We start from the raw sequence: 24,099 nt of genomic DNA, 5'->3' as shown, positions 1-24,099 counted from the left end.
CCAACACAGCAACTGAATTTAACACAGTCTCATTATTTAAGTTGGCAAAAGGTTTTCAGTGGCAATTGGTTTATTATATGTATATATTAAAAAGTTTATATATGGCCTCTTATGCAGTTACTGTATCAAAAATCTGGGATACATGCATCATAGGATGGCTGGTATGGGTATTAACACTTACTAATAAAACAAAAACAACATTTTAACCTTCTTGGGTCATCTTAACCTTAAGATGACCTAAGAAGGTTAAAATGTTGTTTTTTGTTTTATTAGTAAGTGTTAATACCCCAACCAGCCGTCCTGAGATACATTTTTACTTCACGTGGGTTTCTTTCATCACAAATCTGGGACATAGCATTTCTGATTAAATAAACCAATTGTAAATGTTTTATTATGAAACATTTTAAAACTGTAGACTTATTTTGGTGAAATAAAACGTAAATTTAGCGGTGTAGTAGTTACTGAACAAATGAATGGAAATTAATTTCAAAAATTAAATATCTTCTGAACTTGCTTTACATGATTTTTGAAATGACCTCTAAAGATATTGTAGAAGAAACAGATGCTACACAAACTGTTGTACTCGAGTACTTTTTCTTTTTTACACAGATTAATGTTTCAGGTGCTGTATACAAAGTTAACTCCATTGTTTCATACTAGTCATGCAGGAAACTCATAATAGCATGTTTGGTCAGTGTATCAAATTTTCAAAAGGAAGTTTATGATTTCTGACCATAAAAATTTATCAGATGTATATACTAAAGATGTAAAGTTCTCTGAAGAAAGCTTTATGATGTGTAAATTAACCTACAACAGCAGTACTAACAATACTTAATACACTTCTCTTATTGTAACTTTTACAGTACAAGCCAAGACATAAATGATGTGACAAGAGTTTACTGATAAATACAAATTATGCTAATGGTTGTTTCTCTACTCATCTAGTTTTCAGGGACCAACTGCATTTTGACTGGTATTTTTCTGACATATTTAAGACCAACTATGTGACTTGGGTATAATAGAATATTTTAATTCAATCCTCAATGTCCTGGAAAAAAAAAGAAGAAGAGAAAACTAGTTTCAAGGAATTGAAATAGTTTAAAGTTAGCTTTTTAGAATGTTTACTATTTGAAAATAACTTGGAATTATATTTATCAGATTATAGTTTCTTCAAACATATATGTACCTTTCTTAATTCATATCAAAACTGATAATTGTTTCATGTTCAAAGTAACTATTCTGGAAATGTCATGTATGATTGTAATTACAAAATATCAAGTTTGAAAACTGTTTATTGTAAAACTATATTTAAACCTCACAATGTAACATGAAATTTGGACTACACTTTATTCCTTTCTATTCCATTTTCAATATTAACTATAAGTTCTGAATAATAAGCAGCCAGATGAGCAGTTGGATCCACAAATGCAATGGTAATTATTAAAAAAAAAAAAAAGTGATGATTTTGATCATGATTCCTGTTTTGTTTATACCTAAATTATTTCAACTTTCCCACTTTCCAAGGATGTCACTATCCTGAAAAAGGTGATATTCCTAAAACAAATAAAAACAAACAGAAATTAATATCCCAAAAATAATGTAAAGAATTCAACTGATAAAAAATAATTAAACTTCTTTTTTCAAGTAACATACAATCATGGATACTGATTGTAAAGTTTGAATTAAACATTACTTAACAATGAGTTTAATTTCAGTGTTTATTAACAATTACTATGAAATAACAGTAAAAAAAATTAAAAGTCAAAGTAAACTTAACTACAAGTGGATGTCCATGACATGGGAATTGTCTCTGAACAAAGGAAGGTTGCTTTGTATTTCTAATTCCAACTCCTGCATGTCATAGATATTCAAACATATGGAAATATCTTAACTTCTAATCCCATTACAATAAACAAACATATTAAATCTGTTACCAAAACTTCATTTAATAATGAGATGTGATTAAAAACTTAAAGTAATTGGGACATGTTCCTGAACTTATAATAATAACAATAATAAAACATTTTTTCCAAAATGAAGACTGAAACCCTGAAATTAATATTTAATTCAAAGATATCAGACACTGAAAACAATTTTACATATGTAATTGGATAAATGTTAAAAACAATCATAATACTTAAATTATGAGGTAAACATTTAAATATAAATATTGTAGTTTTTTGTAACAGTCTTTTTTCATCTTAAAGAGTTTTCCAAAGAGATATGCTATACTGTAGAAATTAAGGTCTTGTATATGGAAGATATTTAAAAATAATACCATGTTAGAAACAACTGTTTCTAAATTTTTTCTTTGACAGATTACTTTTTCACAACTAAAATAATTTTCAAACGAGAAAAGTAACTTATCAAATACATTATTTTATGAAGGATAGAATGCTTTTGCAAACTGTGATAAATAAGTGAAATTTGAACAAAAATGGCAGTAATACTTATACATTTTTAAGATATCTTTTTTTTAAATGTTGAAACATCAGGCAGTCTTAAAAATACATTTATCTTACTTTTACTTTTTTATAAATTTTACAGTTGAAATGCACATGCATTTATTGCTTCTGTAAAGATAAGTCAGTGTTTGCTTTGTTAAGAATTTTGTTATTATTATGGTGTGTATTTTCAGTTATTGGTATATTTGCAGGCTCTCTCTTCCCTGCAATCATGGAATATCTTTTGTATCATACAGGTGGAGTTGCACCATTCCCAATTACTGACCAAGCAGAGACAACTATCTGGCAGCAAATATTTTCATATCATAATCTATAACTATTATTATATATCACTGTTGTTTTAATTATTACCTCATTTTATTTAATGCCAGGTAACCAATACAAATAAACTTATTTTAATATTATTTCTAATATCTTATGATATACTCACTGGCTGCAGGGTAAGATTTCATTTATTTTTCTCTTTTCTCTTTCAGATGACTGAATATTCTTAAATATTGAAAATATACACCAACTGCCATGCCAGAAGTAACCAAACACCTTTTAAACAAGTCACAAAGTACTTAGCATACTTTGTAAAATAACTTAGGCCAATGTGAATCAAAGCAGATTAATAGCACTGAAGATCTTCAAGATACCAAAACATTGTAAGTTCACAAAAGAATCAATTATAGGTTACAGAATATGGAGAAAATTTATATTACAAATAGTCACAAAGTTTAGACATATAATTTGGCTGGATATAAGAACATTTGAAGTTTACTTAATAGCATAAAATCATTCAAAAATGTTGTGTTTTGGGGGAAAACCCAAAATAAACTTTTCATCAAATTAATAATGACTTGACAGTTCACATGCAAAAGTGAAGTACCTACAAGGTTTGTGAAAGTTGCTATTAATGTTTTAGTTGAGCTTCAATCTTCGTATCTGGTACAGGATCCAACTCTAAGATTGAGGTTGTTAGTTAGGAGAAGAATAAGTTGTTCACACATAACAATTCTCCATGCTACAAAATATGCATAATGCATTCCTGGTGTCATTATAAGAACATTAATATATTGAAATGATTCACCCAAAGCCCAGATCTTAATCCTATTTGGCATACTTGAAACCACTCAAAGAGGTTAGTCAAAAGGATGGACAATAGATTTCCAGATATCTTTGTAAAAATAGTGTTTGTGTGTGTACAAATATATGTATATTTTTTTCATGACAGTACAGTTGTGACTTGTTCTCAAAGGCTTTTAAAAGACTTTGCATGGCTGTTCATTGTTGATCGAACTAATCATTTTAACTGATCCTTGCAAAACAGTTTACTTATTTCAAGCTAAAGTAACAAGTAAATAACAAAAATATCATGTAGATAGTTTATGAGTGGGACACTATTCTGCAAAAGTTCAAATTTTACTGGGGAAAGTAAGGCCGAGACCAAACAAGATTAAAATCACCACTCCATACCAGACAGACAATATATAAAATTAAGCTATCACATCTCAAGTGTCACAAGCCATAAATTTTACTTCATTGGTTATAAAGGATAAAATTTAGCAAGATTCCTGAGCTACTTCAGCATTTATGACATAAAATTCAACAAACAGAATGTGAACTCAATGAGCCAATGTTATAATTTTCTTATACTGAAAATGTATTTCCAATAGGTACTTCCATCTATTCACAAGATAAGCTATTCTTATTCAGTGCTGCCCTCTGTATGTAAATATTTTCTTTACACATGTTACTAGCCTTCTACTCCTCCCTATCCAAATCAAATGATTTCAACATGTCTCTCATGTAAATTGTTATGAATCATTTCTTTACTAATAGGAGTATGACCCATGTGACTCACTCTATACACCTCTACTAAACTATAAATTCTACCCTGTGGAGAAAATGTAATTACTAGAGAAAAGTGGGAAGAAAGGGTGGAAAGTCTAAGTGGAGGCAAATACCTATCAGAAATACAATTTCAGTATAGAATAAAGAAAAGTTGTGTGGTAAAGCTTACATGAAACGTCAATAAAAAAAATCAGACCTTCAACATCAGCAGGCTAAGAGGAAAAGAAAATAATATTTAAAGGTAGGATGAAACATGGATCATAAGGAAAGAGGTTCAAACAAAGGTAAAGTGAGGAAATGGAGAATCACTGGACTGGGAGGGGGCAATAAATCCAGAAGAAATGCATTAACATGGATAGGACAGGGGAAGAAAATATCTATGGTATTGGGAAAATAATAAGCACAGGATAAGGCAGTCTGGTAACCCAAGAGCAAGGAGACTGAAGAAGAAAAGTCATGTGAGAAATTCCACCACTGGAACCATAGTAGATCAGTCAGTAGGGAATCCTGGAGTCACAAACCAACTGTGGCACACTTTCCATATGTGCTGATACACCATTAAAGAAAGATGTATGGAAGAAGCTAAAAGGAAGGCTACTCAATAGGATCAATAGGAAACCTGATCTTATTCCCAAGGACCACATAAAAGCCAGGCTTGAAGAAGGATGGAAGATGAAAACAATACTGAAATGTTGCAGTTTATGTAACTGTATAAACCATGATTGAGTTGGCCAATAAGAAGCAATCAAAAGGATGTAACACAGAGCAGAATGTATGAGAGAGAGATATCACCTGACAAAGTAACTGGATAGGAGGATAAATATAAAGGAATTTGTGGGACTAATCCTGGTCAAAGGTATCGACAGCAAGAGCCGAAGAATGAGGTATCTCTGACCAAAATAGGATTAAGATGTGACTGAGGTGTGTGGAAAATGCATCTAAGTGTGAAAATCCCAAATAACTGCAAATGCTACTGGAAAACAAAGGAGATTTAAATATCACTCCATTGGAGACATTCAGCCAGGGTAAAAAAGACGATCCACTACAATTCAAAAGCACCCACAATGCAACAAGATGAATATCATACTTTTTAGCCCAATATAGTAGAACTAATGTTTGGAAACAAATCTTGACTAGGGGCTTCCTTGGTAATTGATATATACTATCACTGTTGAATTGTTAGAATGAATAATTATCAAAGTCTGGCAAGAGGAAGAAAGTGATTAAAATCCCAATGGACCATGAGAAGCTTAAGAACACTAATAAGCAAGGACTTTTTGTCTATAGACCAATAACATGAAGCCTCCTGGTAATTGACTCATGTAGCTCAGCCCTAAAAGAATGCATCTATAAAAATATATAAATCCTGGAGAAGGAAGCAGGATGCCTACTGGTGTATAGGTCTTATCCAAGCACAAATGCAAATCGATCATCAGGGTAGAAGGAAGGATGAGTAACAAGAACTGTCAAGGGATCCATCCTTAGCAAGGTTCCATTGACTATCAAGAGCACACTGAAGAGGGGGACCAGTGACATCATTGAAAACTGCATCCCAAAAGTAACAGAACCTCATGAGCAGAAAGTGAAGGAGTTGAAAGGGTGTTGCAAAATAACAGTTCCATGGAATGAAGTCATAGAGGAGAATGTTGGGCCTGACTGAGGTGAGTGTCGAAAAAGACATCCTAGTGAGCAAAATATTGGGTAGGTAGGAGGAAGAACTTCTCCAATTTGATTAACCAGCCCATCCAAACAGCCACTAGAAGGAGCTGATGACTATAGCTGGCTGGCTGTAATTTGGAATGAGCCAGAAGAGGCCAGTCTTCCATATAATGAGTAAATCACAACCCCAGAGCAAGAAGGTGGCTGGCAAAAGCACTGACCATCTGAAAGAAAATACAGGGGGTGGATGCAAACAAAAAGGATAGGGTGTGAAATTGATAAACCACATCATGACGGATAAACCAAAGATATCAACAAGACTGTGGTGATAAGTCTAAATAAAATGTCCACCAAAGAATGAGAAATTATTACATGGTAAAATGGGGCAGTTGAACAAAATGAATGAGGTGGAACAAATCAATGACAGGCCTCCAGTCCCCAGTTTTCTTGGGAACTAGAAAGAGTCTGGAAAATGACCTAGTAAAGGAGGTAAAACAGACTGGATGACCTGCTAAAAAGGAAGTTCATGAACTACCTCTGATAAATGTTAGCCAGTCATTGGATCCTGAGATAAAAGGAAGAAAACAGGTATAGGAGACACAGGAAATGGGGAAACAAACAACAGGATCACAAATCCTTCCAATAAAACTTCAAGAACCCTATTATCACATATGAAAGGACCCCAGTGATGAACCAAATGAGCAAGTCAAGCTCCCACCGGGTAGTCATTAATACTGTTGGTGATGTGATGTGTATCATTAAAACAAATAACATACTTACCTCCAACCGAAACAAAAGGGGAAAAGGGTTGGGAAGGGTAGACTGTTGTTGTGTTGATGCAACTCATGATTCCAAAAGAGTCAAGGATCATGTCAAAGATGTACTGCCACAGAAATGAGGACATACATAAATTATAAAGATAAAATGATGGTAAAAAGAATGAAGTTAAGGTTATATCACAACCTAGTAGGTCTCAACAACAAAGAAATCATGTATGTAAATTCAGGACCAAAAAAAGAAATGAGTCAACATAGAGGAAAGGAGAGAGAGGATGTCCTCAGAAAACCCTTCAGAATTTTAGTTGATAGCCTCAGAAACGAGATTAGTGGTAGAAAAATACTGTGAAAAAGTTGTGAAAGTAAGACAAAAGCAGAAAAATTGGGATATAGAGGGTGTCACATACATCATGCTCTTATTGGTAGTGAAGTAAAGCATCATGATTTACACAAGAAAACATGTTGAAATAATTTGATTCCAATAGGAGAAAAGCAAAAGGCTTGTGGAATGTGTAAAGAAAAAAATTTGCATATAGAAGGCAGCACTAGATGCAAAATGCTTATGTTGTGAATAGAGGAAAGTATCTTAACAGAATTAATAATGTATGAATTCTACAAAATCCTGTCCCTAAAATAAACAGATTTATGAAATTCAAGCCAAAGTAATTTACTTGCTCAGACATTTTCCTGGAAAGCAGATTTGCTGTTTCAATCTTGTCTGATCTCAATTTTTTAATTCTCTAGGAGAATTCTAACAATAATTTCACAGTATTTCATCACAAACTGGTTATTTTCTTACCTTTTCTTCAATTTCTAGTTTTGTACCTCCCCATTCTGGTAACAATACTTTGTCTCCAACTTTCAAACTCACAGGAATTAGCTCCCCTTTCTACAATCAAAAACTACTTTGTTACATAATAATGAAAAGTCATAAATATTTAAACACTGGATTTTTCTTTAAAATACAGCTACTGAAGTATACCATCTACAATATAATTTAAAAGTACTTTTAAAAATTAATATTGTAGGAAGAATGAAATTTTGAGATTGGAACTAGCTGTCTCTCAACTGGGAGAAAAAAAAAGAAAAAAGGAAGATGGAATATTACAACTGTTCTGATTATGAACACATTTGGACCAAAAAATCAAGAGTTATTCTTAAATACAATACACACACACAGAGTATTTTTACCCAAACTATCAAATTTAATTAGAATATTTTATGTTCACAGTGACTGACTGAAAGGAAAAAAAGGTTAAGAATAGTAGTAGTAATAAAAGAATCTAATAAAGGAAATACTAATGGAGGAAGGGAGCATGGCTGATATTTTAGACATTTTACCAATCTTTGTATTGATAATATATAAGGATATATACTTAATAAGATCAATTTATTCAAACACGTAGCTTTTCTTAGAATCTACTCTTATTGAGAAGTGTTAAGTGATGCATACATAATATGGAAATTTAGAAAGGGACTTGTTTATTTTGTGAGATAAATATTTATTTGTGAAAGATAAAAGAAATGAGGTTTGATTATTAATACAAGTTTGAAATCCTAAACGTTTACAATAATGTTACATGGTTTTATTATGAGATGCATATGTTCAAAGTTTTTAGAATTGGATAAGCTAAGACTACTTTCTTTTTATCCAGGAATTAAAAGCATGAAAAGCAAAATTAAATATAAATTACATTAAGTCCAGGTTTTGGAACTGCAGCTCCTGAAGTGTTCTTTGGTAAATCACTCTTTCTTAAAGTTAAGAGCTTATGGAAAAATTTATTGCATGCTGATAATTTAAACTATTTGAAATGCCTATCAGACAAGGTAGATTAGTTTGGTTTTCACAGGTGAAAAGGATGGCAATACACTAAATGCCTTTTACCATTTTACTAATTCTCATGTTTATAATGCAGAAAAATGTTAACAACTTTACATAGATGGATTTTACAGAATATCATTAAAAGTTGTATAATATATTTAATGTCAGTTACCAACTCTACCCTACATTAATGATTTAGCAACAATTCATGGTGGAACAAGTACCAGATACAACAAAAGTAGGGATACTGAAAAAAAAGCCAAGAGGCTGTGCAAATGCAGTATACAAATTGTACAAATGTGTTTTTATTCTTCATATGAACACTAATATTTCAGAATCATACTGATGATGTTAGTTCACAAACATATCTTGAGTAAGACACTTTTGTAGTATGTCCAATTTTTTTTTTGTGTACAACAGACTTGTACACATTGTAAGTTCTGAATTATATTTAACATTTCTTCGTCAATTGGACAAATCCAATGAACATTCAGTTATTTGATTTGAAAAAGTTAACAAGAAAGAATTTCTAGATTAGTAGATGAGAAAATAATTTGATGGTTGTTTATAAGACCTGTGACTGGTTGTAATGAAAGAAAAAAGCTAACTAGTTACTGGGATTTTTAAATTATTTTTTTTATTCTAAGAGAGAAGGCACTTTTCTTGAATTGTATAAAAATTATGTTAGGTGTTATGTACAGTTTATCTCCTCATTGTAAGCAGAACACTCATCTGTTTAAATGAAAACAGGAAACAGAAAAATTATGAAGCTTAACCTAACTATTTGAATATTTTATTTTTTGATGAATTAAAAAATTTAATTCAAGTTTTCAAAGACCAGAAACAGTGATGTGAATTCTATGACCATTTTGCTACCTTAAAGCCTATATGTAACTGTTTGTTCCAAGATCAAATTACTTCCAACTTTCTGGGACAGCCATAAGTCTACAGATTTACAATGTTAAAATCAGGGATTCAATTCCCCTCAGTGGATACAGAAGATAGCCTAATGTTGCTCTTCAACAAGAAAAAAAAAACACCCTTCAACTTTCTGAAGTCAGTTTATTATTGGTAGTAATTTGTATAGTCAAATGAACTTGCTGATATTAAAACCTATATTCAATTAACAAACACTACTAAAACAGGAATATTGATGAATAATATGTAATGTAGCATACATATCTTTTAGTTGTGTGTAGTAATACCTAATACACATCCTTATTAATGAAATTAAAGTAAGAACGAATTTGTATACTTACAATCTGGAAATTCTACATGGATTTCAACAAACTGTCTAGCCTTCTCTCTCATCATTCATACATTATGAATATACAAAGACTTGAGTCACTACTTAACCAAAATTTTAAAAACATTCATTTCAGTTTTACAAAAGTATAACTTTGAGGCATGTAACAGTTTGTTATTGGGTTTTTTTCACATTCAACTCACTGCAGTAAACTATTAGAAGTACAGATAAATGTAACAGGATACATTCTTACATTGTTTCAACAATCTTGAAAATATGTTTCTCATCTCAACTTTACAATTTTTTACCTCATTTTGACGCCCAGGGCCTACAGCTACTACTGTCGCACTCTGAACCTTAGTTTGAGCTGTTTCAGGAATCATTATTCCTCCTTTTGTTTTCATTTCTGCTGTAAATCTCTCAACCAGAACTCTGTTTAGGAGAGGAATAAGACGTTTTCCAGGGGCAGCCTGTAATGACAGAAAATATTATGCACATTCAAATCAGTACAATGCCTCAGTTTAAAAACAAAATCATAAATTAGTATAGTTTAAATATAGCTATAAATGGCACATAAATAGCTTAAGGAATATTGCTTTTAGTAAATTAATTAACTATTGGCACTAAGTGGAAAAAGAAGTGGTTGGTTGATTTAGTGTTTTATGACACAAAGCAGCTAGGCTATCTGTGCCAAAAGTCCAGTAAAAAGGTAAAAGTAAATTCAGTAAAATTCATAAAAGGAAATTAAGGTAAAAAAAATAAATAAATAGCATAAAACCAATGTTTACATCTAGTTAACAACATAAAGAGAAAAACTACAGTAATTCAAGTTGTAGTAACCATAACTCGCCAGGAAGACTAACAGGTAAGTCCAAAAACTACCGTCAGTCATCTAAAGTTGGCCTTTCCAGTCCTGGTTTCAAGTTACTTAATGCTATGGTCAGTTTCTAATTTCAAATTGAACTAAATGAACTGTAATATTTAGAAGGGAGCCACATTAAAAGGGTGTAAAGTATAAATTAAAAAATATTAATGACCTTTAAAAACTAAAATCATTACTAAGGTGGGCAGTGTCACCATCACCAATAACACTGTCTAACATTATGGACAAACCTTGGGACAAAACACACTTAAAATGGTGCCACTGTTGTAAATCATAACAATGACAAGAAAGTAAAATATGGCTCATTGTGATCTGAGTGTTACACAGATTACACATTGGTGCATCAGTTCCAGATAAAAGAAAACGATGAGTTAAAAAACTGACTAACGAGTAGTCTAGTTAGAACAACTTCCTCTTTCCGATCCTTATGGTAACAAGACAGCCAAAGTCCAGTATAGGGTTTTACTTGGAAAAGCTTGTTTTCACATTGCTCACTCCAAGTTGACTCCCAGCTGGCATGGACCAGAGCCTTGAATACAGGACCATAATCCATGTATGGAATAGGCACAGTGGTGATAGTGTCAGAGCAGACAGATTTAACTGCCGTGTCTGCAAGCTCATTCCCGCAAATACCAACATGGCCCAGTATCCAGAAAATCTGGATAGAAGCAGATGTTAAAGAGAAATGGGCCAGTTGGTTTTGAATATTGGCAAGAACAGGGTGTTAACAAACATGAAGGGATTCCAGGGCCAGTAGAGAACTAAGCAAGCCAGTATAAATTGTGCAGTTTGAGTATTACTTAGCTTCTATGTGATCCAGGGCAAGAGAAATGGCATACAGTTCAGCAGCGAACACAGAAGCTGTAGAGGGGATTCTGCATGCAACCACCAAACCACAACAAACCATGACAGAGCCCACACAGTCACCTAATTTCGAACCATCTGTATAAGTAGAAATGGAAGAATGGTTCGAAAAGATGTTCAGCAAATAGCAGACAGTATTTGCAATCAGGAGTGTCTACTTTTCTCAGTTGACTTAAAGATAGGTCACAATTGAGGACTGTAAGAAGCCATGGTGGGGATGGGCTGACCAATGGATACAGCAATGTTATCCAAGAACAGATCCTATTCATCTAACTGTGCTTGGATACAAAGGCCAAAAGGGGCAATGGCAGACCGTCTGGTCTGAAAAAGCATGACCCATCGAGGAAGGAAGGAAGTTTCAAAGCATATAGTAAAGACAGTTGCAAATGACAGAGGTGCAAAGAATGTTCATGAGACTCTTTGTGTAAGCTCTGAACTTGGGAAGTGCAGAAAGCTCCAGTGCAGAGCCAAAGTCCTTAATGATGAATAGGGTCTAGCATCTTTAAGGACGATGGTCTGGCAGAGCCATAGACCAGTGATCCATAGCTGAGTTTCGATCAAATAAGAGCACGATATATCTTTAGCATGGAATATTGATCTGCTCCCCAAGTGGTGGAAGAGAGGACACAGAGGATGTTCAATGTTCTTGTACATTTGACATGTAGCTGCTTGATGTGTGGTATAAAGGTTAACTTACAGTCAAAGATAAGCCCCAACAACTTAGTCTCAGAGACCACAGGCAGCACAACTTCACCAATACAGAGTTCAGAATCAGGGTGAATACTCAGTTGGCAGCAAAAGTGCATGTAAATGGTTTTAAACAGAGAGAGAAGGTAAAGCCGTTTTTTGTGGTCCACTTCAGTAAACAATGGACAGCAGTCTCTAGCTACCGCTCAATATACCTCATGTTCGACGACTGACACGAGATGTGAAAGTCGTCAATATAGAGCCTGTTTGCAACAGTGAGAGAGAGAGGTTCAGTGATGGCATTAATTTTTATACTGAAAAGTGTTACACTCAGAATACAGACCTGAGGGACTGTTCCTGTAAAAAAGAACAGGAAAGTATTGAACCCATACGAACTCGGAATCTCCTGTCCATTAAAAAATTTTTAATAAAAGTGGGCAAATGGCCATGTGACCCATATATATGGAGGTCTCACAAAATGCCATACCTCCATGTTGTATCATAAGTCTTCTCAATGTCACAGAATATTGATACAAGATGTTGTCATTTGAGAAAGGCTTCTCTGATTGATGTTTCAAGTCAAATCAGGTTGTCCATGGTGGAGCACTGTCATCAGAACCCACACTGGGTGGGCGAGATGAGGTTGTTTGATTCGAGGAACCAAACAAGACAAGCATGAACCATACTGTCTGAGATTTTACAGAGACAGCCCGTCAAAGCAATTGGACGGTAGTTTGAAGGAATCTTGGAATCCTTCCCAGGCTTGGAGAAAGGCAGGACAATAGTTTGGCGCCAGGCATCATAAAAACAACGAGAAGGATAGCAAGAAAAGCAGGAGATAGATAGTGCAGCATCTTGTAGTGTATATCATCAGGTCCAAGCAATGTAATGCCAGACCGACGAAGTGTCAGTTTGAGATCCACCAGTGTAAAGGGACAATTTTAGTCATAGAGACAGTCAGCTCAAAAGGAAAGAGGTGATTGCTCTGCCCGAGTCTTGATGGCTAAGGAGGTGGAAGAAGCAGAAGTGCAAGATACCCTGCAAAAGCTTTCACCTAGAGTATTAGTGATGCTCTGGGTATCAGATACTTCCTAGCCATCACAGAGCAAGATCGAGAGGGGTACAGAGTGATATTGCCCACTGACCTTTCGAATCTTGTCCTAAATGAGTTTGGAACTAGTGGTAGAGGATATGCTGGTTGTGAACTTAATCCAAAATTCCATTTGGCTTTGATGTCTTACCCACCATGCATGTGCACGGGCCTACTGGAAATCAATGCAGTCAGAGAATGTGGGATTTCTATGGAAATTATCCCAGGCCCATTTTTGAGCCTTCCGTGCGACGTGGCAGACAGAAGTCTACCATGAATGAGGATATAGTGGAACATGTAACAAGGTTTTAGCAATTCATTGAGAGGCTGCTTTATAATACAGTCAATTACTGCTGCCACACAGTCATCTATTGATGGTTTACAGACAGTGGCAGGATCAAGTTCTGCGAGAGCAGAGAAAGAGGGCCAGTTTGCCTGATCCAGCTTCCACTGGGGCACATGGGTTGGGTGGCATCGACCATGGCCAGTCTCTCTCACAATTATAGGAAAATGATCACTGCCTCATGGATTATTGTCAACACTCCATGAAAAATGGGAAAATAATGAAGGGGAGCAAATTGAGAGATCAATAGCCATACAGGACTGACTAGGCACATGGAAATAAGTGGAAGAATCAGTATTGAAAAGAGCAAGGTTGTGATGAGTGAGCATATGCTCTACAGAGCAACCCCTCCTATCGATATCAGCACTTCCCCAAGGATGAAAAGGGGAGATGGCAACTGTTAAATGAGAACATCAAGGTCTGATTGATCATATGTCTCTCTCCAGATGACAGGTAGAGAGAGCAAACAGTAATGGTACGACCCAAGGAACCACGGACTGCTACGGCCTCCAAGGGTGTGTCGAGTGGCAAAGACCAGGTGAGCACATACTGATCAGCCAACAGCACCACCCCTCCATGTACTCACATCCATCACACAGCCTGTCATTTCTAAACAGAGAAAACGGCTGAAAGGTGACTGTATCGGCAGGTTTCAGAAATGTTTCCTGCAAGGAAAGACATACAGGATGGTAGGAACCAAACAGCACTTTGATGTTATCCAGATTAGAATGTAAACCTCGACAATTCCATTGTATCAAGGTGGCCATTTTCAATGACGTGTAGGCGAATTGGTTGGAGAAACCTTCTGTTTATGACCACGTCTTTTTCCTTACTTTCCTTAAGTCTATCAACCTCCATGGATCCTTCCCAGGGTTGACTGGGCAGGTCTTTACTGTTGGAAGGGGATTCCAGAGAATGAGGAAGTGAACGAATGATTGTTTTACATCTTGGGGAAAGAGAGAAAGATGGATCTGAAGAAATGCCTATACCTGGAACCAAAGGATGTGGATCTTGAAGTTTGGTGGAATGTATATAAAGGACAGAGATAGGTGTTGAAGTCGATTCATCAACTTTTTTTAACCATGGAGGTCAAAAAACTTTTCATTTGTTTGAAGAACAATTCTTTAGGAGGCACAGAGATAACTGTCTGCACTCCCACAGTAACTGTGAAACAAAGTTCAGCAGCATACATCTGAGATGAGGTGGTGGATAGCAATTTTCGAGCCTCAGGATAGGTAATGTTATGAATCGTTTTCAAATGCTGCACCTCTTTTTCTTCTAACCATTTACAGCATGAACAAAAGTAGAATTAATGAAAGCCATTGCAACTGATGCAATGAGGGTCCATTTCACACTCATGGGCATCATGGTCCTTGCCACTGCAACAAGCACATGTCAAAGAACAACGATATGATGTCTTCGAGTGACTGAACCATTGACACTGGAAACATCGGAGAGGGTTTGGAATGTGTGGCTGTACTCTGCAATAAAGATAACCTGTTCTGAGGGTGGCAAGTGGATATGGTGACTCAAATGTCAGAATGAGGACATTGATCAACATCATAAGTCCATCTTTGCAAGCGGAGATGTGCCTCACTGCAGAAACTCCTTGGGTGGAGAAACCAGCGAGAATCTCTGACTCTGGGATGTTCTTCAAATCCCTCTCAACAATAACTCCTCGTGATTAATTCAAAGTAGCATGAGGTGTAATCTCAATAGGTATATTCCCAATTACCTTTGAATGCAAGAGGAGTTCACTGTGTTGAGATGTGGATTTTTTCACCAATATGTAACCAGATTGAAGCTTTTTTACTGACTTTGGAGAGCCAGCAAGTCCCTCTAGTCCCTTCTGAATGAAAAAGGGAGACATCTGCCCTAAATGTTTGTCTGAATGTGAATTCAATATAAGAAAATGAGGTACAACAGGTGATGAGGATTGCTGCTCAGAATCTTCAAGACGTGGTCATTTACCTACAGACTGTTTTTTCACTATTTTATTAATATTTTTAATTGGAGTATCCATAATAAAGAAAGAGAAATTTCAGTGCCCACTGACCCCACCCACCATGGAGCCCTATGAGGAGATGCACTACAATGTCAAAGAAAAACACTGCAGCAATGCCAGGATTTCATGAACACTATACCCAAACACCAGCATCAGATATAAGGTCCACAACACCTGTTGAGAACATCCAACAATGGTAGTTGGTTGACCATAGCCCAAGTGGACCAGCTGAATGACCCAAGGAGGGTCACCCCAAGACTGCTCATCTACAGGAACTCAAGGCCAAAGTGGTGTGTTAGGGATGGACCCCTCAACCATCAGGATCCTCTCCTCCCCTTCACGGGTTGCCACGCACAGCAAACACGTGGGTGGATGTTTAGGTCCCAGAGGAGGTGAACTGAAAGAAAAGAACCTTCCCTGTTAGGTCCCCCCACCACATACAGGAATCCACACCAAGGGTGGAAAAAGAAGTGACTATATGTAAAGATTTGGTAAGGAGAGTTGTTTTTTTAAAACACCAGATATCAATAATAAAGTGAAAATATGAAGAATTGTTCACTAAAGACATGCCTTTCCTGTTAAGTTTGTTGATTAACCACAAGTTAGTTTAATAGGTCATTGAAAAACAAACATAACAACCTTACTGTAAGATAATGAGCCTTAATCCCATCAAACAATTCTTAATTGAACTTAATGAAAAAAATATGGTCTAAAGGAATGTTTAAAAACTATCAAACATTCAGTTTTCAACAAGGTGAAAAATATGGAAGTGCAACCATAGTTGAGAAATACAAGTTGCTATTTTTTTTTTAATACATTAGAAGTAGTTTTGCAAAGATAAAGGCAGTCAGACACTTCTTGAACATACAATTTGAGTTCTTGGCCTATATAGCATGATCTACAAAACAATACCCAAATTAAGTACAGAAATGTCATGTACGTAAGATTTGTGATGTAATAGTGTGTGCAGAATGTCACAAGTTACATGAATTTGGAATGTGAAAGTTAAAAAAAATAAAAAATTCATTTACAGTAGCTTCACTGCATCTAAAGTGAATCAATTGTGAAGCATGTACAACTCCATGAATGTGGGTACTTTTAAAAGGTTGAGAAATGTAAACTGTGCATAGGATGACAAACTTTTCAAATAGAAAAACCAGGATAGCCCAGCCTTTGCTACTAATTTCAAAATGTATTGGACAGTGTGATCTGTAATGTCAGATTTACTACCATGTGCTAACAAACAGTTTATTCAACTACAATATCTAACATACCTTTAACCCTTTTGGCACGCTTGGCGACTGCAGTCGACTTGAAGGCTCAGCGCGGCAGGTAATCTATGTTGACAAGATGTAAACAACATACCCTCGTGGCTAATTATCATAATCACACAGGCCTGTAGACCCACTTGGAGCTAGAACCATGTGTATTCATTGTTTACTTGGGATTCCCAGCAGGTATTTAAACCAGAGGTCACGCGATTTCTTTGTTTTCTAGTCTGTGTAGATCATACTGTTCATTGTTTTAGAAGATGCCTTTCTTGCATATTCTGTTGATACTTTCAACATTGTTACAATGCCAAAAGAAAAAGCTTGTACCACTAAAGAATTAATTGATATTATTTGTAACGATGAGGAGAGTGACAAAGAGTTTGAGACAGATGATAATGAAAGCTTACTTGTAACGAACAAGAGTGATAATGAAGACATTTGTAGCCTGGAATCTGCCCCTGCTTAAGATAAGCACATGATGTTGTTAGGGTCATATAACTTATTGCATAAACTGACTGACCAAGGCTAGTTCTTGTTAACAGATATATAATATATTTTGCAGACTGCAAGAGCAACAGTGAAAACCCGGTATCTCCAAGATTATTCTGAGAGCAGATTATTCAAAATTTGTTGGAGGCACATGTCAGCAAAGCCAAATGAAAAGGAAGACCAAGTATTGATAAAAGTCAGAGCTTGGTGGAATGACATAGTATTGGACAAAATTAGGACAAAAAACACAAACCTGATTGTACTGTTTGTAGCAATAGATACACAGCTAGATGGAAAAAAAAGCAGACTAATTATTTCTGCAAACAGTGCAATCTCCCCATGTGCCTTTTACCATGCCATGAGATATACCATAACCACAAAGACTATCGATGGGCTGCTGCACAAATTGTATACAATTTATAATAAACTATTGTGCTTTACATGGTACTTCTTCATTGTGTATCAGGGTGTCTTCCTTTATTCCTGTTATTTTTATGTATTGAATTTAAGATACATAATATTGGGTACAATCACTGTAAATTTCAGGGACTTTTGTTGAGTTATAGCAGAGATATCATGCTTTTAGTACTGATACCGTAATTAGTTGAAGTATCAAAAATATATATTCAGCACCATGCCAAACATTAAACTTTTTTATTAAGTGCCAAAAGGGTGAAAATACACAGGTCTGCTTTTAAAGTATCTGTAAAAATAACACTATTTCTGGCATTTTGACACTGTGACAGGTTAAATGTTTTTAATAATAAAAATATCCCAGAGAACAGCCCCTGACATTTAACTGTCTGCCACACATTTTTCAATAATTATACACCTACTTCAGTATTACTAACTTAAAAACTTGCATAGGTCTGGGTTTCAAATCCTGTATAGACAGCAGATTTCAGAGATTTTGGTGGCAGAAGAGTACATATTACAACAATGAGATGGTCAAGTTTATTATACTTAAAAATGACAGTTACTGTCACATACAAATATAATAAACTTATTTGACTTTCTCATTGCAATATGTACTCTTCTAATAAACCTGGGACACTGGGATAAACAACTATAAATGACTGTCCTGGCAAAACCAAGACATCTGATCATTCTAACTTGCAATAGTATACATCAGCTCCCAAGAGTGCGTAACACCATTTTGCTTGGTGTAAGGCCCATCAACAACAGAATCTCGACGTCTGGTTATCACTTTTATAATGCTTTACCCATTGCTTAAATTGCAAATACTTAACAAATGGAATTTCATAAATATAATAAAATGTACTATACTAGTACTCTCATTTACCATGACTTGTAATTACCTTATCTATTAGTCATTAATTTGATCAAGACTAAGATTCAACAATAATTTTACAAAAAAACAAACATCAAGAACAAACTAAAAACCAATATTGCTAATGGCTAAGTTAACAGACTACTTATAAGAGGGAAAATTGAAACAACTCTAATGTGCCTTCAGTGAGATAAGTGAGCCAGTGAAGTCTCACTCTTGAAACACACACTTCTAAGATGAATGATTTTGTTTCAGTTTAATTCATACCTTCACTTAGTACTGAAATAACTACTGAATAAGAGGTTTTAGGAATATTGATAAAAAAGTGATTTTGGGATGATAACTTTGAAGAATTATGTTGAAATTTTCTTTTGAACAAATTCTGTCCATTTGGTTGTGGACCTATCTTTGAAGCACATCTTATTCGATACAGACATCAAGAGACCTCAAGTAAGCACATTTAAGAGGATATAGTATGATCCCTTCCACAGTGCATATGTGCTTTTGAAATGGTTTGTAAGCAATGATAAAAAGACCTTGAAATTACCCTCCAAGAACCTCTAGCCCACAAAACATCATCTGTACATTTGATGAGCATAATTCAAATTGTAAAATCACAGCCTTTTAATAATTAACAAGCACAACATATTCATCTTTTCAATCATTAAAGGAGAAAGTTAAACCAAATGCAAGGTAGCACCAGAATATAGCCCAAAACAGTTCATCCCATACAAACACAAAACCATTTTGAACTCCTATGATAAGTTGTTAGAAAGTAATTTGTTAACAACAGCTCATGGCTAAAACATTTAGTTCATTTCATATTAAAAAACTTTACAAGTATTGTTTGTTTGTTTTTAATTTCGACAAAGCTACTTGAGGGCTATCTATGCTAGTCGTCCCTAATTTTGCAGTGTAAGACTAGAGGGAAGGCAGCTAGTCATCACCCCCCACTGCCAGCTCTTGGGCTACTCTTTTACCAACGAATAGTGCGATTGACCATCACATTGTAACTTCCCCATGGCTAAAAAGGCGAGCATGTTTGGCGCACGAGGATGCAAACCTGCGACCCTCGGATTACGAGTCGCACGCCTTAACGCGCTTGGCCATGCTGGGCCACTTTCCAAGTAAGCATAAAATTTCAGGACCAATCATGCTTGTGGAAGACATATTAGATTGTCACCTAAAATTGGTACTTATATACTTGATTGAACTTCCTACTAGTATGCAATAACTCACAGGTTCAATATACTATAAACCCAGGGGTTCATGTTAAAACGAAATTTGCCAAACATCCATGGCTATATTGTTAAGTTGTTTTTTTGTTTTTTTTTTCATTTCCAAAGGTGCTGAACATATATTTCAGCACATTTCTGTATAAACAAATAATCATATCTTTAACTTCGATATTCATCATTAATATAAATTGTTAGAAGTATTCATGTACAGTTTCCTGAGAAAAACACGAAAACTTATTAGATGAAATTTCTGTATTCACCACAATGTCATCTTTCTACTACTATCTTAGTATAAATACTACCGTGACGAATTTTATTAGGGTTAACACACTATACTAATCAACTAAGTGACTACAGTAACAGCTACCAGTTACATTGGAGAACACCATTTCAATGAAATTTAAAGGAAAAGCAAATATTCGTTACCATTTCTGAGCGTCTGAGAATTATATTATTGAAGATTTTTTGATGCAAGTAAGCAATACCACAAAATAACTATAAAATCAAATCTGCTAAAAAAAAAAGAAATGGATGAACCCAATCAGTCTTTTTCACTCCTCGCCGTATCTGAAGAATACGTCTGTGTAATGAACGACGCATGAGCTAAAGCTCTATATAAACGAGTATCGAAGTAAGGAGAATATGATTACAAAATCATGTACGTTTAGTCGGTTTTATTCGTAGTTTTATTAATAAAGACGTTACGTCGAAACATAATAAACAACATTTATGAACCTTTATTTATGTACAAGTAACCAACTGTAAAAATATTTTATTTATAAAGTTACAACTAAACCATCCACGTGTTTTTGTCACTACAAACGGTAAGTTCTGGAAGAAGTAACCCTGAATCATGTTTAATAAAATTTCCATTGTTTTCCGGAATTTTATTTACCTGGTTTAGACTATGGTTTAAATTATTTGAGAAGATGTGATTAAGAACAACACAATTATAGCTTTTAAATGCTCATTTTATTGCAATTTTTCTGATAAATGTGGATATTTGTACAAGGTAAAATACGAAATACTGTTTCAACTGCAACACAACTCAGCCACGTGATTTTGAGATCTTTCTCGAAGCTTGTGTAAATTTTAACTTGGTGTGAGTGACTCTTATTGCAAAGTGAGCTAGTTTAGCTTGTTAATGTGAAAGGAAGCTTAAAAAACTTCAGTATTGCATATAATTGGGCGTTATATAAGGTTTTATTTCCGATTTAAATTCTAAATATTTCTAGATAAAGCTCATTTTATATATATGTAAAAACAAACGGCTTGTTTGTAAACCTGACGATGACCGAAGAAGGTCGAGACGTTGTTCGCTTCAATACGTAAAATATTTTCTCAACCCAAACGAGCCGTTTCTACATGTATATTTTTCTCTACAAGTGGGTTTTCTCGACATCACTGAAAGCTCATTTTATACATAACATTACTACTGACTTTGTATATGCATTAAAAATGCCGCGGAAATATCAAAGTAAAATAATGTCGAACTGGTATCAGCGTTGCTTGTTACTAATAGTAATATATTGCTAATACTTGAGCTAATCTCAGCGTATACTATAGAATATGTGATACTAATAATACTTTATTGTGCTGCTGTAACTTTAAAGTTGCATGATCATATTTCTGATGTTTTGAACTTGAAGTTAAAATTTAATAAAATTACCAATTTCAAAGAAAAATCTATCAGATTTAAAGATGAACAGTAGATTCAAAAATGAGCTTAGTTGCTGTAGTATAAATTGTAATTGTAATATTTCTGTTAGGAGCTCAAGGGATGCAAAATAGAGTTCAGTGCTTCAGTTAAAATGAAAGATATATATAATGAGTATTAGTATTACTGAAAGAGATTTGATTAGGAGAGCATTGATAATGGAAATTATTTTGAAATTCCAAGTTATGATTTAGTTAACAGTGATACTGATTGACTTTTTAAAACAAGTGTATATTTATTGTTTTTATACAATAAAAGATGAACTGCAGACTTTTGAGATTCTGCATGAATTTAAATCAGGATTTTTCAAAGGTATTAAGTTTTTAATTTGCAATTGTTGTAGGTCATTTGATCAGACAGATGAGGTCAATTAGAAATTGTACAATGGTCTCTTATTTCTCTGTGTTAGTGTATGTTGCATTGTAGTAGAGATCACAGCCAAAAATTAACAAGATGCCATTTGACTAACTTGGGTTAATCTGTTTTCTACTACCACTATACTCCAAGCCACATATAGAAACTCATATCCAACATTGAACTGTGTAACTTTTAGGTTTGTAAAAAGAAATGTTTCACATAAGTTGTATAAACATATGGTAGGTGTTAATAAGAGGTAGTACTAAATGATAGAAGATATTTGTCCAAGAAATTCTATGAAATACAAAGTATGAGTTCATACAGAATATAATTTGCATAATTGTACAAGATTGATAATGATGCACATTAAATAAGGAAGAGGACTAAAGAGATTGAAAAAGATTATTTTTGGCATAAGCAAAATGTAGGGGTTACAGTAATAGTACATGAACAACAAAGAAACAAGATAATCTTAAGAAATACAAGGTGACTAGAATGGAGGACATCACTGGGTAGCTGTAGAATAAGACTGGTAGGAGGGTCAAGAATTCATTCTTAAACAGCAAAAATCTGGATTGAAAATATAAGGTCAGATAAATTCAGGTGAATAAGATCAGCCAGGTGTGTAGGTAGCAAAGAGGGTCATAAATACTCAGTTAAAACCATGCTCTTCTCTAAATCTACATTTAGAGACAGAGTATTAAAATTATTAGCTTGACCAAGTAATATTGCTACAAAAAAAATGCACTAATGCCTATATTGTTTGTATAAATGTTTTCCTAGCACCTATGAATGTTTTGTCTCCCAAGCTCCATTGGATCCCTACCTGACCAGCACCTATAACTGTGCTGCCCTCTAGTGCTATTCATGTGGCAATGGCTAACTTACTCTCTAACCCATACACATCTCTCCACTACCATTTGATTGTTTTGTAGAGTGCAGGTCCAGTGGGAAAGGAATGAGGTCTAAAATGAAAATCTGTTTCCTACCCCCAACTTGACTCAGGTTAGCAGATGCTAACCTTTACTTCTAATCATTAGGACCTACTAATGTTTACATTGCCTGTTTTTTTTTGGTACTTTCTTTGTGATAAGTCATTAGCACTGATTATGTGGGACTTACAATGTTGTACCCCAAAGGTGGTAATTTTCATCTCACTACATTTATAACTACCATTTTAACTATACCATATATTGTATATTGAAACAGTGGTAAGAAAATATACAGCACACTGTGCTTAGAAAATAATTCAGTCTGCATGATTGAAAATGTTACATCAAAATTAAAAAATACACTGGGTACACCAATTTTACTTTTGCTATAATTTTTAGCTTCTGTGAATTTCATTTACTAATGATAATTTCACACATATATATTTCAATTCAACTGTAATCACCAGTAGTGACATAAAGTCTACACATCTACACATACAGATCAAATTACTTTTACAGTTCATGAGTTTCTTTATATAGTTGTGTTCTTTGTACAATTCATTTAATATTCAAGACTCATGAATCAACAACATACATTATGACATACACTTTTAGCTTAAAACAGACTGCCTCTGGCTACCACAAATATTACTTCAAGAACTTTCTTGGGTTACATTTGTTTGCTATATCTTGTTATTTGTGATAAAATAATATATTCTCTTCTATGAGCCATCAGACACAATTTTTTTTCTAAGGAATCACAAAAGAAGTCTATTGGTAGAATTCAGCTCGTAAGCTAGGATCACAATTCATGGTGTTACAGTGGTATATATGTACATATCAACATACATTCAGCACATCTTCATTGCAATTGGAGAAGTTAACTCACTTCTGGGATGTACAGGAATCTCTAGCAAGATCATGTAGCATGACTCATAAAACTATCTCCATTCAGTTAAATCAGGTGAGTGATTGATACAAAACATTAGTTTATTTTTCCACAGAAAAATCACTCAATAGCTCAGAAAACAAGTGTCATGATGCACTTTCAACTAAATATTCCAACTTCTGGCTGTAATTTTCAATTGCATAAACTGGTTATGTTTTAGATACTATGCCTTTTAACAC

At 34.5% G+C, this 24,099-nt stretch overlaps 2 protein-coding genes across 3 annotated transcripts in view; one reads left to right on the top strand and one right to left on the bottom strand.

The window, feature by feature from the left end:
* Positions 1 to 1,274: 1,274 nt before the first annotated feature.
* On the bottom strand, positions 1,275 to 20,558 carry LOC143246415 (10 kDa heat shock protein, mitochondrial-like). Its single transcript, XM_076493090.1, has 4 exons — positions 20,392 to 20,558; positions 10,113 to 10,274; positions 7,536 to 7,625; positions 1,275 to 1,554 (listed from the first exon to the last, which is right to left on the bottom strand). Exons 1-4 carry the CDS (start codon positions 20,392 to 20,394, stop codon positions 1,504 to 1,506), a joined length of 306 nt encoding a protein of 101 aa, XP_076349205.1. The 5' UTR covers positions 20,395 to 20,558; the 3' UTR covers positions 1,275 to 1,503.
* Positions 20,559 to 20,577: 19 nt separating this feature from the next.
* Positions 20,578 to 24,099, top strand: part of LOC143246414 (60 kDa heat shock protein, mitochondrial-like) — a 28,137-nt gene continuing 24,615 nt past the window's right edge. The window contains exon 1 of one of the 2 annotated variants that reach the window (XM_076493084.1): positions 20,578 to 20,789. The gene's annotated coding sequence lies outside the window, so the exon portion shown is untranslated. The remainder of the gene's footprint in view (positions 20,790 to 24,099) is intronic. The other variant, XM_076493088.1, reaches the window with a different exon arrangement.

The sequence above is a fragment of the Tachypleus tridentatus genome, chromosome 3 (genome assembly GCF_004210375.1).
Source record: "Tachypleus tridentatus isolate NWPU-2018 chromosome 3, ASM421037v1, whole genome shotgun sequence".
Taxonomy (NCBI): Eukaryota; Metazoa; Arthropoda; class Merostomata; order Xiphosura; family Limulidae; genus Tachypleus; species Tachypleus tridentatus.
The sequence above is the reverse complement of the archived record's forward strand: the minus strand, read 5'-3'. Positions and strand labels throughout refer to the sequence as shown.